Source organism: Trachurus japonicus, chromosome 18, assembly GCF_045865225.1.
Source record: "Trachurus japonicus isolate A0001 chromosome 18, Traja_1.0".
Classification (NCBI taxonomy): domain Eukaryota; kingdom Metazoa; phylum Chordata; class Actinopteri; order Carangiformes; family Carangidae; genus Trachurus; species Trachurus japonicus.
In genome coordinates this window covers 1,780,071-1,794,144 of record NC_140924.1, presented here as the reverse complement: position 1 = coordinate 1,794,144, position 14,074 = coordinate 1,780,071, and the positions used below count along the sequence as shown (strand labels likewise).

The 14,074-nt window shown below is 38.6% G+C and overlaps 2 protein-coding genes across 3 annotated transcripts in view; both read left to right on the top strand.

Annotated features, from left to right (window-relative positions):
- LOC146968272 (trafficking protein particle complex subunit 1-like) overlaps positions 1 to 8,881 on the top strand; it is a 70,748-nt gene extending 61,867 nt beyond the window's left edge. For both annotated transcript variants that reach the window (XM_085760202.1, XM_085760201.1), the window contains exons 2-5: positions 3,360 to 3,458; positions 4,651 to 4,721; positions 5,047 to 5,185; positions 8,601 to 8,881. In XM_085760202.1, the coding sequence (XP_085616328.1) occupies positions 3,360 to 3,458; positions 4,651 to 4,721; positions 5,047 to 5,185; positions 8,601 to 8,729 (438 nt within the window). In that variant the 3' untranslated portion in view covers positions 8,730 to 8,881. The remainder of the gene's footprint in view (positions 1 to 3,359; positions 3,459 to 4,650; positions 4,722 to 5,046; positions 5,186 to 8,600) is intronic.
- LOC146968260 (beta-enolase) overlaps positions 1 to 14,074 on the top strand; it is a 471,092-nt gene that overhangs the window by 255,134 nt on the left and 201,884 nt on the right. The window lies entirely within an intron of this gene.

The window sequence follows — 14,074 nt, the reverse complement described above, 5'->3', positions numbered from 1 at the left end:
AGAGCACCGAGCAGCAGATTATTTCTGTTCTAATCAGCAGAAAACCATGGAAAACAGCTGCTCTGGGGATTACTTTTCACTAATAAGATTGAACATTACTATTGGTTGTATTTTGTGAATCGAATATTTATTTATTTATTCTCTCTCCTCCCTCTCTCTCTCTGACCTGATATGAATTGATTCTCTGGTTTATATATATATTTATTTTCTCTAACATATATCTTTTATCTCTATATATTTATTCATTACAGGAATGCTGCTCTCTGATCAATTGCTGCTCTCTACGGGCTGTTATTTCCATAGACATATATACATGGTTATTTCTGTATAATGAATGGTTGTCAAGTGTAACACACCGTTGCTAGGGACGCCGCTCTGATCAGCGCAGCACAGAAAAGAGAAACTATGCAGGATATTTACCTTATGTTTCATTTTTACCTTCAGTAAAAAGCTTGGGACTAATAGTGATGTTAGATAAATGACTTGTAACCTGTTACAGAGAGAGTAGAGGCTCCTTCCACATCCTGGCTGAAAACCAAACCTGCTGATCAGATCAGAGCCTGTAGTCCGCCACACAAACACGCCCTATAAACCTATAATATCTTGTTTATGACAGATAAGACTACACACATTGTAACATATATGTGATAATCCATCGATCCAGTTATTGATTATAAAAGGCTTTGTTGAAAACAAATGGGAGGAGGCTCAGCAACACAGCGGAGAGGAGACCAGACATGCAGATGTGCTAAATTATAACATTTATAAATCGATAAAAGTAGTATTTTGATCAAAATTATGTTTCAAATGAATTATTTCACTCGTACGCCGTGTAATAGGCGGGATCATGTTCAGTAAGTTATTGATTAAATTAGGGCTGCCACAAACGATTATTTTGATAGTCGACTAGTCACCGACTATTTTTTTCGATTAGTCGACTAATCGGATCATACGTAAATTGAATGTAAAACATACAGCTTATCGCACCAGCATGCAGCTGCTCTTATATACCATCATTAGCTTTCAGCTTGAAGTGTTTAAGGTATATGCTAACTAAAAATAAAGACAATTAAGATGATAGTTCATTAAACTTTTAATGAAATATGCAGCTTTAACTGTAGCATAAAGTGCAAACAGCTCAGTAAAATAAAGATAAGGCACTGGCCTAAACAACACCAAAATAAATACTTAAAGGTTTTATAGGTTTTTCTTTCCTTCATTTGTCTCTGGCATTTAACAGCTACATTTAAATAAAATGAGGTAGACACCTGAAACTAAGGAATTATTCACAATAATAACGTTTTGGTAGGCCTATATTCAAATATAACTTGTGCTCAGTGTAAATAATAGGCTAGTCGTTCTGTTAAAAAAAAAAAATTGAATAGTTTATAAGACAATCGTCTTGTCTGAAAAAATGTAAATGTGCCTTTTTACTGTCACAGAAGGAGAAACATGGAAAGACTCAACAGAAAGTTCTGTGTGAAACTCTGTCAAATGAAAACAAGTGAAACTGAGGTGCAGCTCAAACTCTGCAAGGTGTGGACTGTGATGAGAAGCTACCGGAAAATATTGACGTAGTTTTACGCCGGGAGAGAAGACTTGCTCGTTAAGATGAGCGCTCATTCCGTGACCAGGACGCTGTGACCGGACGCGGTAACGTTCCAATATTCTCCAACACCGAGTCTCAAAGTCCGCGATTTTATTTTTAAATGACGAACGGCTGTTTTTCAGTCCGTGATTTAAAACGATGGAGCGGCGGTACCGCTCCTAGTAGCGCTTCTCATTTAAAATGACACAGAGAGAGAGAGAGAGAGAGAGAGAGAGAGAGAGAGAGAGAGAGAGAGAGAGAGAGAGAGAGAGGTGGCGGCGGCGGCGGAGGGAGGGAGGGAGGGAGGGAGGGAGGGGGGCTACACCGGTGCCGCTTCATGAGGGACAAGACAGGTAGCAGGTAGAGAGAGAAAAGAGAGAGAACACCTATGTGTACTCGCCTTGAGTGAGTGAGTGCACGTGTGTGTGTGATGCGCGGCTGTGGCGGCGGGTGCGTGTGTGGAAGGTGCTGCAGCAGTTTTGAGAGAAAAACAAAGTAAAAAAAACAAAACAACGACGCATCGACTATTAAATTAGTTGTCGACGATTTTAATAGTCGACGTAGTCGTGACTAGTCGACTAATCGTGGCAGCCCTAGATTAAATGCACTGACACTAGTGAAACTATCAATTGCACCAACCAAACAGATACACTGAGTGGAGCGGGCGACCGGTCCAAGATTAGAATAGTAGCCGTGGTATATTGAGCATACATATATGGTTAACAACCAATCAGATCGCCGGATTTCACCTTTCCGTTTTATAATGATCAATAATATGTCTGATGATCGGACAGCGATTTACTGTATCAGTGACGTAACGAGGCGGCTGTCTCACCTGTCTGTCTGTCTGTCTGTCTACCTGTCTGTCTCTCTACCTGTCAATGTAACAAGCTTTATTGGCATGACTGTCAGTACAATATTGCCAAAGCGTTACAAAAATGGAATAATAACACATACAACATAAATATAATAATAGAGATGATACTAATGAACAAACAGTGTAGATATCATTTAGCAGGTAAAGCTGCTCATACAGAGGAGCTCATGTTGAGCAGCTCTTCTCTCTTTCTGTGACAGGAACAAACATATTTAGCTGCTTCTAGAGCAGTGGCTCTTTGTTCTCCTAACAGATGACAGAATTTGTCCTGGTCTGAGAGTTGGGTGAAGTTGGATTGGATTGGATTGTACTTTATTGTCCCGAAGGGAAATTTGTTTTGGGCTTGGAGCCACTGCATACACAAGACAATACATACAAGACATTCATACAAAATACTTTCACACCTTTAACACGCATTCAAAACAGTGAAGTAAAGGGTGCTTCCACTCTATTACAAATAGGTCAGTAAAAACAGTCTATAGAACTGATCAGATCAGCAGCTCTTTAAGTTAAAGTGCTGTGTGCGCTGTGGTTCAACAGAGAAAAACTAAACCAATGGAATAAAACCAACAATACATAAATAAACTAGAGTGCCACATTGCATGTAAAAAAGAATTATATGATCAAGAGTGAAATAATAAAAGTAATAAAACAGTAGAACTATACAAAAAAAAGAAAGTTGGGTGTTGTTAGTGTGATGTTAGTGTATGTCTGTGTTCTGATGTGTGTGTATGAGTCACCACCTGTCTGTCTCACCTGTCTATCTCTACCTGTCTGTCCTCCAGATGACGGTCCACAACCTGTACATCTTTGACCGTAACTGTCTGTCTGTCTCACCTGTCTCACCTGTCTCACCTGTCTCTCTACCTGTCTCTCTACCTGTCTCTCCCCTAGATGACGGTCCACAACCTGTACATCTTTGACCGTAACGGCAGCTGTCTCTACTACAACGAGTGGAACAGGAAGAAGCAGGCGGGGATCTCCAAGGACGAGGTCAGAGGACAATACTCTCATTTATATAGATTTATATAAATATATATATATATACACACAAGGACGAGGTCAGAGGACAACGCTTTGATTTATTCATATTTATATAAATGTACAACAACAGTGTAAAACAGTCTGAGTCCTGGTGAAGTCCATTAAGCCCCCACACACCACCCCGACCTGACCCGACCCCGACGGCCTTTGTCCGACGAGTCTGTGGCCTCTCGTCGGACACAGTCAGGAGAAAGGAAACAGTGAAACACATCGCCCCGACTACTGCCGACCAGAGCGATTGATATAACAGAGTGACAATAGGACTCCCATAGAAATACAGACCAATTTTAAGTCATAAAGTGGTAATAATCTTTGCCATGTACAGTAACCATGTTAATAAAATGTATTAGACTGATCGGTTCATTGAAAAACATTTATTTATTTACGTAAATGTGGTGATTTCAGTCCGTAGCCCAGAAGCAGCCCTGCTCACTTTTCATTCAAACAAACTAATGCCACTGCCACAGTTGTTAAATTTCATCAATGAGACCAACATTAATCTCCTAAAAAGAATTCAACCAGCCAGCGGTAAACCTCTGAAAGCGTGTGGGGTCCCCCGGGATGAGGACGGAGCTCGGCCCCGGCAGATCAGCTCAGTAGAGCGGCTGCTGCTGCAGTGACAGCCGCTCCCCTGGTCCCCGGTCGCGGCTTCCACAGACTCTGCATTTCTCCCAAAACAAACATCGGAGCAAATCCCCAAGCAAGCGTTATAAACTGACCACAGACTCTGGATTAAACTGTGACGTGTTGACAGCGCTGAAGCCAGAAGTAAAACAGTTTTTAGCAGCTTTACTGCTATGGCTGTCGGTTGCTGCGAAATGGCGATAGCAATGCTAATTTCTGTTAGCCCGTCTATGGCTTTTTACATTACACGTTAGCATTAAGCTAGCTGACTTTATATGCTTAGTTGTGACACTGGTTGTGTGTTTTTTGAACGTTGTTTCAAACTATGTGGGTTTGATTGAACATCTTTGATGCTTAAATATATATATTACCGCTTAATATATTGCTTTACTCCTCTTTTTGACCTGTCTGTCTCTCTGACCTTTGACCTCTGACCTGTCCTGTCTGTGTCTCTGACCTTTGACCTGTCCTGTCTGTGTCTCTGACCTTTGACCTGTCTGTGTCTGTGTCTCTCCAGGAGTTCAAGCTGATGTATGGGATGTTGTTCTCCATCCGCTCCTTCGTCAGTAAGATGTCTCCACTGGACATGTATCCTTCTGGTTGTTATCATGTGACTTGTCTCTACCTGTCTGTCTGTCTCTCTACCTACCTGTCTGTCTCTCTCTACCTACCTGTCTGTCTCTCTCTCTACCTACCTGTCTGTCTCTCTACCTACCTACCTGTCTGTGGTCCTTGACCCGTGTGTCCTCAGGAAGGACGGCTTCTTGTCCTTCCTGTCTCTACCTGTCTGTCTCTACCTACCTACCTGTCTATCTCTCTACCTACCTACCTACCTGTCTCTCTCTCTACCTGTCTGTCTACCTGTCTCTCTCTCCACCCACCTGTCTGTGGTCCTTGACCCGTCTGTCCTCAGGAAGGACGGCTTCCTGACCTTCCAGACCAGTAAGTACCGCCTCCACTACTACGAGACGCCCAGCGGCCTGAAGTTCGTCCTCAACACCGACCTGTCTGTCCCCAACGCCCGGGAGACGCTGCAGCACATCTACAGCAACGTGAGTCGCCATGGAAACGCCTCTTTCAGTCGGACATCGGACAACACCACACAGTCACTAGGGATGCCACAATTACTTGTCGTAAAGATTCTTAAATACCGTCACTTTCAGCTGATCAGGATTGGTGCAGCATGAGTTGTCTGTCTGAAATACACTGCAAAAACTCTACATCTTTCCAAGAATATTTGTCTTATTTCTTGTCAAAATGTCTCATTTCTTGTCAAAACTAATCTCTTTCCACTTAAAATAAGACTCATCACCTAAAAATTAACTTGTTTTTAGATCATTTTCACTTGTTTCAAACTAATTTTCACTTGAAATAAGTAGAAAAATCTGATAGTGGAGCAAGTGAAAATGATCTAAAAACAAGTTAATTTTTAGGTGATGAGTCTTATTTTAAGTATAATGAGATTTGTTTTGACTAGAAATGAGACATTTTCACTAGAAATAAGAAAAAAAAACGATTATGTTGGAAACACAGAGGCAGATGTGCACAAAAGTTAAGGTAAATGTAAGAAATACTGGTCAATTTACCTAACGTAACATGGTAGAAATTTAAATTTAAATGTTAGCGTCTCATTTGTGATAAAAAACAAACAATTAAAATAAACTTAAACATTTGGTATAGATGACAATTAATGATTTGAATATTTAAAACACTTCCCCTGGAGGATTAATAATTGGTTACATATGAATAGTAGATACTTAAAATATTTAGTGTAAAAATGTGTAATGTAGTTATATTTTGACTGCGTTTGATTTTACACATTCATATGTTGTGAAATTATTTAATGCGTAATAATGGTGATAATCGTAGCACCGTGATTATTTCTCTGACAATAATTGTACAAAAAAAATCTATAATCGTGACGTCCCTACCAGTCACTGAAATTTTATGTTTACGTTTCCATGGTTTCAGTAGTCGCGGTAAATGCATGGATTTTTTTTTTTCAATGAAAATCTGTAAAACGCATGGATCATCACAGCAGCTTTTAACAGTGGATATCACACACATTGACATCCGTGTTAAAAGCCAGCGTTAAATAATAGATCCATGCGTTTACCGCTGTAACTATGACAACTGAACGACTGGAAACCATGGAAACGGAAACGTACAATTCCACCAGAAATGCAAAACCGCGGCTTCTGGTTTTCACCATAGATGACGTTGGGAAACTTGTGGATATATAAATATAACATAATAATATATAAATATAATACATAAGTAGGGATGTCACGATTACTTGTTTTCATAATTAATCTCGGTATTAAACGCCACAATTAATTGATCGTAAAGATTCCTAAATACCGTCAGTTTCCAAAAAAAGATCATGTATGAACCGTACTGGCAGATGTGCTCCAAAATAAAGGTAAATGCTCAGATACTGGTCCATTTAACTAACGTAACATTGAATTGGTAGGAATTTAAATGCTAGAGTGTCATTTGTAATAAAAAAAAAAAAGATTAAAATTAACTTTTATTAACTATTTGGTATTGATGACAATTAATGACTTGAATATTTCAAACACTTCCCCTGGAGGATTAATAATTGTTCATATTTGAATAGTTATTTAAAATATTTTATAATTAGTAATGTGTATTTTAACTATGTGATTTTACACATTTATAGTGTAGTGTGAAATTAATTAATGCATAATAATCGTACCAAGAAAATCTACTATCGTGACATCCCTATACATTTTTTTATTTTTTATTTTTTATTTTATTTTACAATACAGGACAGACAACAAACAAAACAAGGTGTAAACAACAGCAAATAACAACAACTACAGTTTGTGGTTTTGTGTTTGTGTGTGTGTGTGTGTGTGTGTGGGGGGGGGTATGACTAGTGGCCTTGAATAGAGACAGAAAATAAATGAATAAATAAACATAGAAATGAGTAGACAAAATTGCAAAATATGCCAAACACACTATTATGAGAAGAGACAGAGATGAAAAGGTTGGTAGGTAGAAAAATAAACAAATAAATACAAATAACAATAACAAATAAATAAATGGGGAGAGAAACAGGAAAAAAACCAAACAAAAACGCAACGGGATCAGGCAACAGTATGGAGAGTGGATGGATGAGGAGGGGGATCCCAGAATTTATTGTATGGAGTTTATAGTACACCTCGGGTCCCTGCTGACCCGCAGGGGACCGGCCCGCCGCCCCCCCAACACCCCCAGAACCCCCCACCCCCACCCCGTGTGCCCCGGACTGCGTGCGGCCCAACACCTTACCCTATATCTAACTGTGTCTGCAATTTCATATTCTATTATTATTTATTTATTTATTTTTTCCCTTTTAATTAATTAATTATTTTAAGAAATGTGTATGTTGTGCATTAAAACCAGGGAAAGGGGATGTTATGAAGTGTCCCCTTTCCTTTACCTAAGCTAGTGTGATGTGCATTAAAAAAGCTGATGAGCCACCCGGGAATGGTCCGGGGCAGAGAGGCGGGGGGAGGCCGGGAGGGGCAAGGAGACGACAGGCCAAGATCCCCCATGCTTGGCCCAGCAGGGGCCCGAGTAATGCTAATATTAATAGATTAAGTTTAAAGGGAGTTATTATAGTAATAGTGGTAGTGTGGTCTGTTATCCTTCCCCCTCCTCCAAAAAACAAACAAACAAACAAAAAAAAAACCAGAAAGGAAGAGAAAAAGAAATTATTTATAATAATAAGAATAGCAACTGCAATAATGACAACATGGCAATAGATGGTAGTGTTAATCCCTATACATAATATACTGTATGATTATTATAATGAGTATTATGGGATATCGATGGCGAGACTAGACTTTTCCCAGAGTTACGGCTCATTCACAAAACAACTTCCAATAGAAACTGGACTTTGATTTGACTAAAACCAAATGAAACAAACCAGATGTTGGATCACTCTGATATACACAGGGTTCCTACACAAGTATGGAAAGTATGGAATTACATTTTCTACATTTCCAGGTCTGGAGATGTATGGAAAATGGAAACTATTGTATGGAAATATATTTATCTTAATACTTATCTGGGTTTGGTCTCATCTGAAGTTATTTGGGTTCATTATTTTGTATGTGCTATTATACCTATAGCTACAATCTCCAGGAAGTGATTTGGTTACATAATGGCATACACATGAAAACAAATGATAAATTGCATACTTTTTTTATATTATGCACATCTATTTACGCAAATATCACAAATAATTTGAATTTTTTTACAGAGAAGTCTGGAAATTAGTGTCTGGAAAAAGTCTGGAATTCAGAAATTTCAAATGTGTAGGAACCCTGTATACATGTTTATATATATTTATACCATCAATGAAAGCTCACCTCTCTCTCTCTCTCTCTCTGTGTGTTGTGTGTCTGTGTGTGTTGTGTGTCTGTGTATTGTGTATTGTGTTGTTGTGTGTGTCAGCTGTACGTGGAGTACATCGTGAAGAACCCGGTGTGTGTGTTGGGGGACAGTCTGGACAGTGAACTGTTCAGCAGCCGCCTGGACGCCTTCATCAGAGCTCTGCCCTTCTACAGCCCCCGCGCCGCTTAACACACACACATATACACACATATACACACATATATACACACACAGTAACACACATTAACACATATACACACATATACACGCACACAGTAGCACAGTGTTGTTGTATTTATTGTTTTGTACTCTCTGACATCATTAAAGTGTTTGGAGCCGTCACTCGTCTCTCTGAGTCTCTGTGGTCACATCACAGCTGTGTGTTTAGTTTAGTTTAGTTTAGTTTCGTTTTGTTTCGTTTCGTTTATTTCGGTCAATACAAAAGAGAGAAGCTGCTTGATTTGATTTCCCGTCCTTCTTCTTTTCCTTTCCCTTCTTCCTCCCCTACTTCCTTCCTCCTCAAAAAAAAGAGGAAAAAAAGACAATCAAACATACAGAAAACAGAACAAAAACAGCAGCAGCATAGCACGTGTCACCACTCATTACTCTATCTTATATAAATTAACCATCCTGTTTTTAAGTACTTTTTAAAATAAGATTATGGTATTGCATGTTTTTAAGTCATTCTCCAATTTGTTCCATAAATGAACAGCTGTTACCATAGTGCATTGTAATTTGGTGTTGGTTCTGGTTCTGGTGTGTGTCTGTTAGTGTGTGTGTGTGTTAGTGTGTTAGTGTATTAGTGTAGTGTTGTGTTGTGCTGCCACCTAGTGAGTGAATCAGCACATGCAGTGTTCAAGTCGGTTCATACTTTATTAAAGACACTTCTCAATGAGGTTGAAACAACAGCAACAACACAATGATGATTTTATTTATTTAAAAAGGACGATGTAGCTACATTAAAGCAGAAGTAAGTGATATATTTGTGTTAATCTAAGTCTTAAATAGTTATATCTTCCGACAGCAATCACTTCTATAGAGTGTTTGGTCTGAAACACGGGTCTGTCAGTCACTCTGCTCTGCTCTGAGCCCAGGAGAAAACTTTCCTTGTATCCTACAACCTTTATCCAATGAGGAGAGAGAACGGCATGCAGGGCTGTGTGTGCAGCCAAGGAACGCCGTGAATGTGGTGACGTAGGGACGAGGACTGTTATGGTGCGTTCAAGGAAACTCGTATTTTTCCGACCTGTGAAGTGGTACCAGTTCGATCTGGTACGAGTTCACGGGTCAGAAGTTACGAGTGGCCGTTATAGTGACTTTCACAGGTAAAACAGGTCGGAGAAACACGAGTGGGTTGCCTGGAACGCTACAAAGTCGTAAGTTGTGACTTGAAGCTGTAATTTACGATTTCAAAAGCCTGCCTGGAACGCAGCATTAGCCAAAACGACCGGACCACTTACTTCTGCTTTAACAACATCGTCTCTTTTCTCTTTTTAAGGAAGAATAAAGTGCTGTAGTGGCCATGCTTTAGACTGTAAAGTACGTTAAGCGCAGGAAGACAGACGTGTCCTGGTTGGAAGACACAAGAGGAACGACATGGAAGTCATGTGGATGTTGTTCACTCAGGCCTTCAGGGTAGAGCTGCAACAATTCACCGATTATTAAATTAATGGTCAACTATTCTGATAATCTAATAATCAGTTTGAGTCGTTTTCTCTGATTGCAGCTTCTTCAATGTGAATATTTCTGGTTTCTTTGTTCCTTTACGACAATAAACTGAGTCTTTGTGGACAAAACAAGACATTAGAGGACGATGTCGTCTGGTGGTTTGAGAAACACTGACTGATGTTTTTAGACATTTTATCGACCAAACAACTAATCAGTTAATGGTTTAAAGGGACAACGAGGAGTTTCTATTTGGTTATAAAAAATTAAAAAAACCCTATGGCATCTGTAACAGATAGAAAGATGAAATAAAAACCATTTGAAAGCTTACACCCTTGGCTATCATCTATAAATACATCCATTGGCCCTAATGGTGATAAAGAAAAATTAGGGAATTCTATAAACCTCTGAAATAAATAAAATAATTGCATTTCTCAGTCTCTGCAGCAGATAGAAACCTGAAATAAAAACCATGTGATAGCTTCAACTTCATTTTATTAAATTACAGATAATGAAGATAGTCGTTAGTTGCAGCTCTAGTTCAGGGTTTAATTTGACTCGTCAATCAGAACTACTGATCTGATTGGCTCTGGGACCTCCTGTCAATCACAATCTGTAGTGATGTAACATTTTCTTTGTGCTCCGTCTGTGTTTTATTTCTCTGTGAAGTTCATTATAGTTTAGTTCTCCTGTTGGGAGAAAGACACGAGGTCAGGGCCGGTCCTAGGATGTTGGTGGCCCCCTGAACAAGGTTTTTGTTTGTGGCCCTGCACTCTAAGCACAAACACCAAATCACTGGTTAAAACTGAATACAGACGTGTTTAGATGTATCTTTTTTTTTTTTTTTTTTTTTGATCAAAATTTTATTTAATTCCTCAAAACATTGGAAAAAAAAAAAAAAACATAGTGAATAATACAGGGAAAAGGGAGTGTGATAGATAAACAATAGACAATACTAACAAACAGGACAACAATTAAAACTAGAAAAAGCATTTCCAAGAATGGAAATGGTGTGACTGCTGATAGCAACTGAACGCTGTTGCAGAATTAGCAAATAGTGCAAGCAGTGATCACCATACAAATGTTTGACCAAGGTCGGAATTGAACCCACAACCTCATGATCATTAGACTTCCACTCTGCCTCTAGGCCACGGTGCACACACAGTTGCAGAGACTGTTGTCTGTTAATGATCTGCACACTGTCAACATCAAGAAAGCTTGAGAGTCAAGCTTGAATGACTTAGAATGAAAATTTCTGTGAATTTCAGGCTGAGAGCAGCAGTTTCAACATGAAGCAAGTTATCAGAAGTCAACAGAGGACGACTGGGAAAATAATTCACTATAATTGTTGTTGAGGCAAGAATTGAACCAGCAACCTTCAGGTCTCCAGACCAGCAAGCTAACCACTAGGCTACAGACAGAGACAGTATGTGAGGGGTAAAGAAAACCTTTGATAAGAGGATCACTGGCTTCTGCTTAAAAAAAAAAGTAAGGAATCGAACCCATGACCTCATGATCAATAAACCTTTACTCTGCCACTTCGCCACAGAGAGCACAGACATAAGCATGTTTCAGACAGAGTTGTGGAGAATTCTCAGCATTGGGCTGAATGAGAGCAGAGAGCTCCCTGGCTGCATTTAAAAAATATTTAAAATTATTATCTAAGTCTCTTTGCATTTTTGACCAGAATTTTAGCCAGAAGACAAGTGTGGCTACAAAACTGGAGAAAATAATTTGTCTAGAGTTTAATTTGCAGAAAAAGTTAAATATTTTAAAAAGTATAAATAGTTAAAAAGAGAAAAGTAACGCCGATAAAGTTCAAAAAAAGCTGCACGTTTTGATATATGAATTGTTGAAATAGCACAACACCTAACACACTAACCATATGGCCACAGAGAACCTGAGTTACAATGAGCTTTATACTATGAGGAATCAAAGACTGTCCAATGACAGCTGAATAATTGGAATCAAAAGTCAAGCAATGATGTGAAATGACTGAGGCAGGAATCGAACCCGTGACCATATGATCACGAAACCTTTATTCTGCCACTCGGCTACAGAGAGCACACTGCTTTCAAGACTGTTGTCATTCATTGTAATGTGATGATGTGCTGCAAACTGGTACGAGTAATCAAGGAGATAACAAACACCTGTAACCAATTGAAGGCGGGGGAGGAGAGCAGAATTCAACATAACATAACAAGAGTTCTTCCCTTGGATTCGAACCAGTGACCTTAGGGTTGGCAAGCATCCACCCTAACCCCTACACTACAGAGGAGTTGTGAAGAGGAGAGGTTGAGACTCTAATGAATGTGAGATTTTTCAATGATGCTTAAAACAAAAATAAATTAATATAAATTAGCCACACCAAGTGAGAAGAGGACTTTTTTGTGACCTGTGACTATTTTTTGGTGAATTCAAATGAATTAAAAAGCACTTAACAGCAAGTTACAAAGTTGAGCTCCTTCTCCTGCTGATGTGAAAAAAATGCATTGAGCTTAATGAGAGCAGAGAGCTCCCTGGCTGCATTTAAAAAATATTTAAAATTATTATCTAAGTCTCTTTGCATTTTTGACCAGAATTTTAGCCAGAAGACAAGTGTGGCTACAAAACTGGAGAAAATAATTTGTCTAGAGTTTAATTTGTGGCCATGCTGACAGTTTAGCCAGAAAAACTCTAGAATGTTTTTTTGCCTCTCTCCACTCTGACACCACTCTGGCTCTGCTCGTTAGACGCAATACACACACATTATAAAGCTGAAAAAAATCAGAAAAAGTTAAATATTTGAAAAAGTATAAATAGTTAAAAAGAGAAAAGTAATGCCGATAAAGTTCAAAAGAAGCTGCACGTTTTGATATATGAATTGTTGAAATAGCACAAAGTATGAAGGACTAGAAGAAGACCGTAAAAAGGCGGAAGAAAATGGCCAAACAGAAGAACAATAGTGTGACTGCTTCAGCAGTCACACTAATTAAAAACAAAAAGGGGAACAGAACCAGAGCAGATGCACACAGAACAAGATAAAAATAAATAAAGATAGAAAGGAATAAAAGAATAAGATAAATTAATAAATGTCAAAAATTGAATGAAGAATAATAACAATGATGATAGCAATAAAGTTGCAGTAAAATAAAATAATAAAGTGTAAAAAAAAAAAAAATTAATAATAATAATTTTAAAAAAATTCTGGTGGGGCAAAAAAAAAATTCCAAACAAAACTATTAGTAGTCATTAATACACTTTGAGTCATATTAATTAATAAAAATGACAAAAAAAAGGGGAAAAATAATGTAAAAAGATGCTCTGATAGATGTATCTTTTTAAGATAGTTGCAGATGTAACAATACTCAAGTGTTTTATGTCTAAATATTAGAACCTCCGCTGTAAGCACACTGAGGCCAGTTTGTCCTAGAACACTGTAGAAAGAAATAATTTAGGACAAATGCTGGAAATTTGAGGTCTGCTTTTTGAAAAATGTCAAATCCCTTGTGAAAACACTCCTTCAGTCATGAGAATGAACTGTTTTGGTGCTTGAAATAGGATATGAATACAGTAATAGATACGTGTAGAAAACAAGTCTAAAATGACATTTTGTAAGATTGTTTTCTGAGCACAAATGTTGTCATTCTGCCGTTCTATTTTCACCAAATGTCTCAAATGTGAGATAAAAGAAGCTGAATATTGACTTCACATTACATATAAAGCTCATAGCTGCACGTGCAGACCTCAGGATGTTTAAATGACTTGATGAACCCCGGTACCTTTCTGATCATGTGGCCCCCCCCCCACCTAACGGCTGTGGCCCTAAACAACCACATAGAGGGTTTATACCAGGGGCCACCGGGCCTGCAGGAGGTGTAAAGTCACAG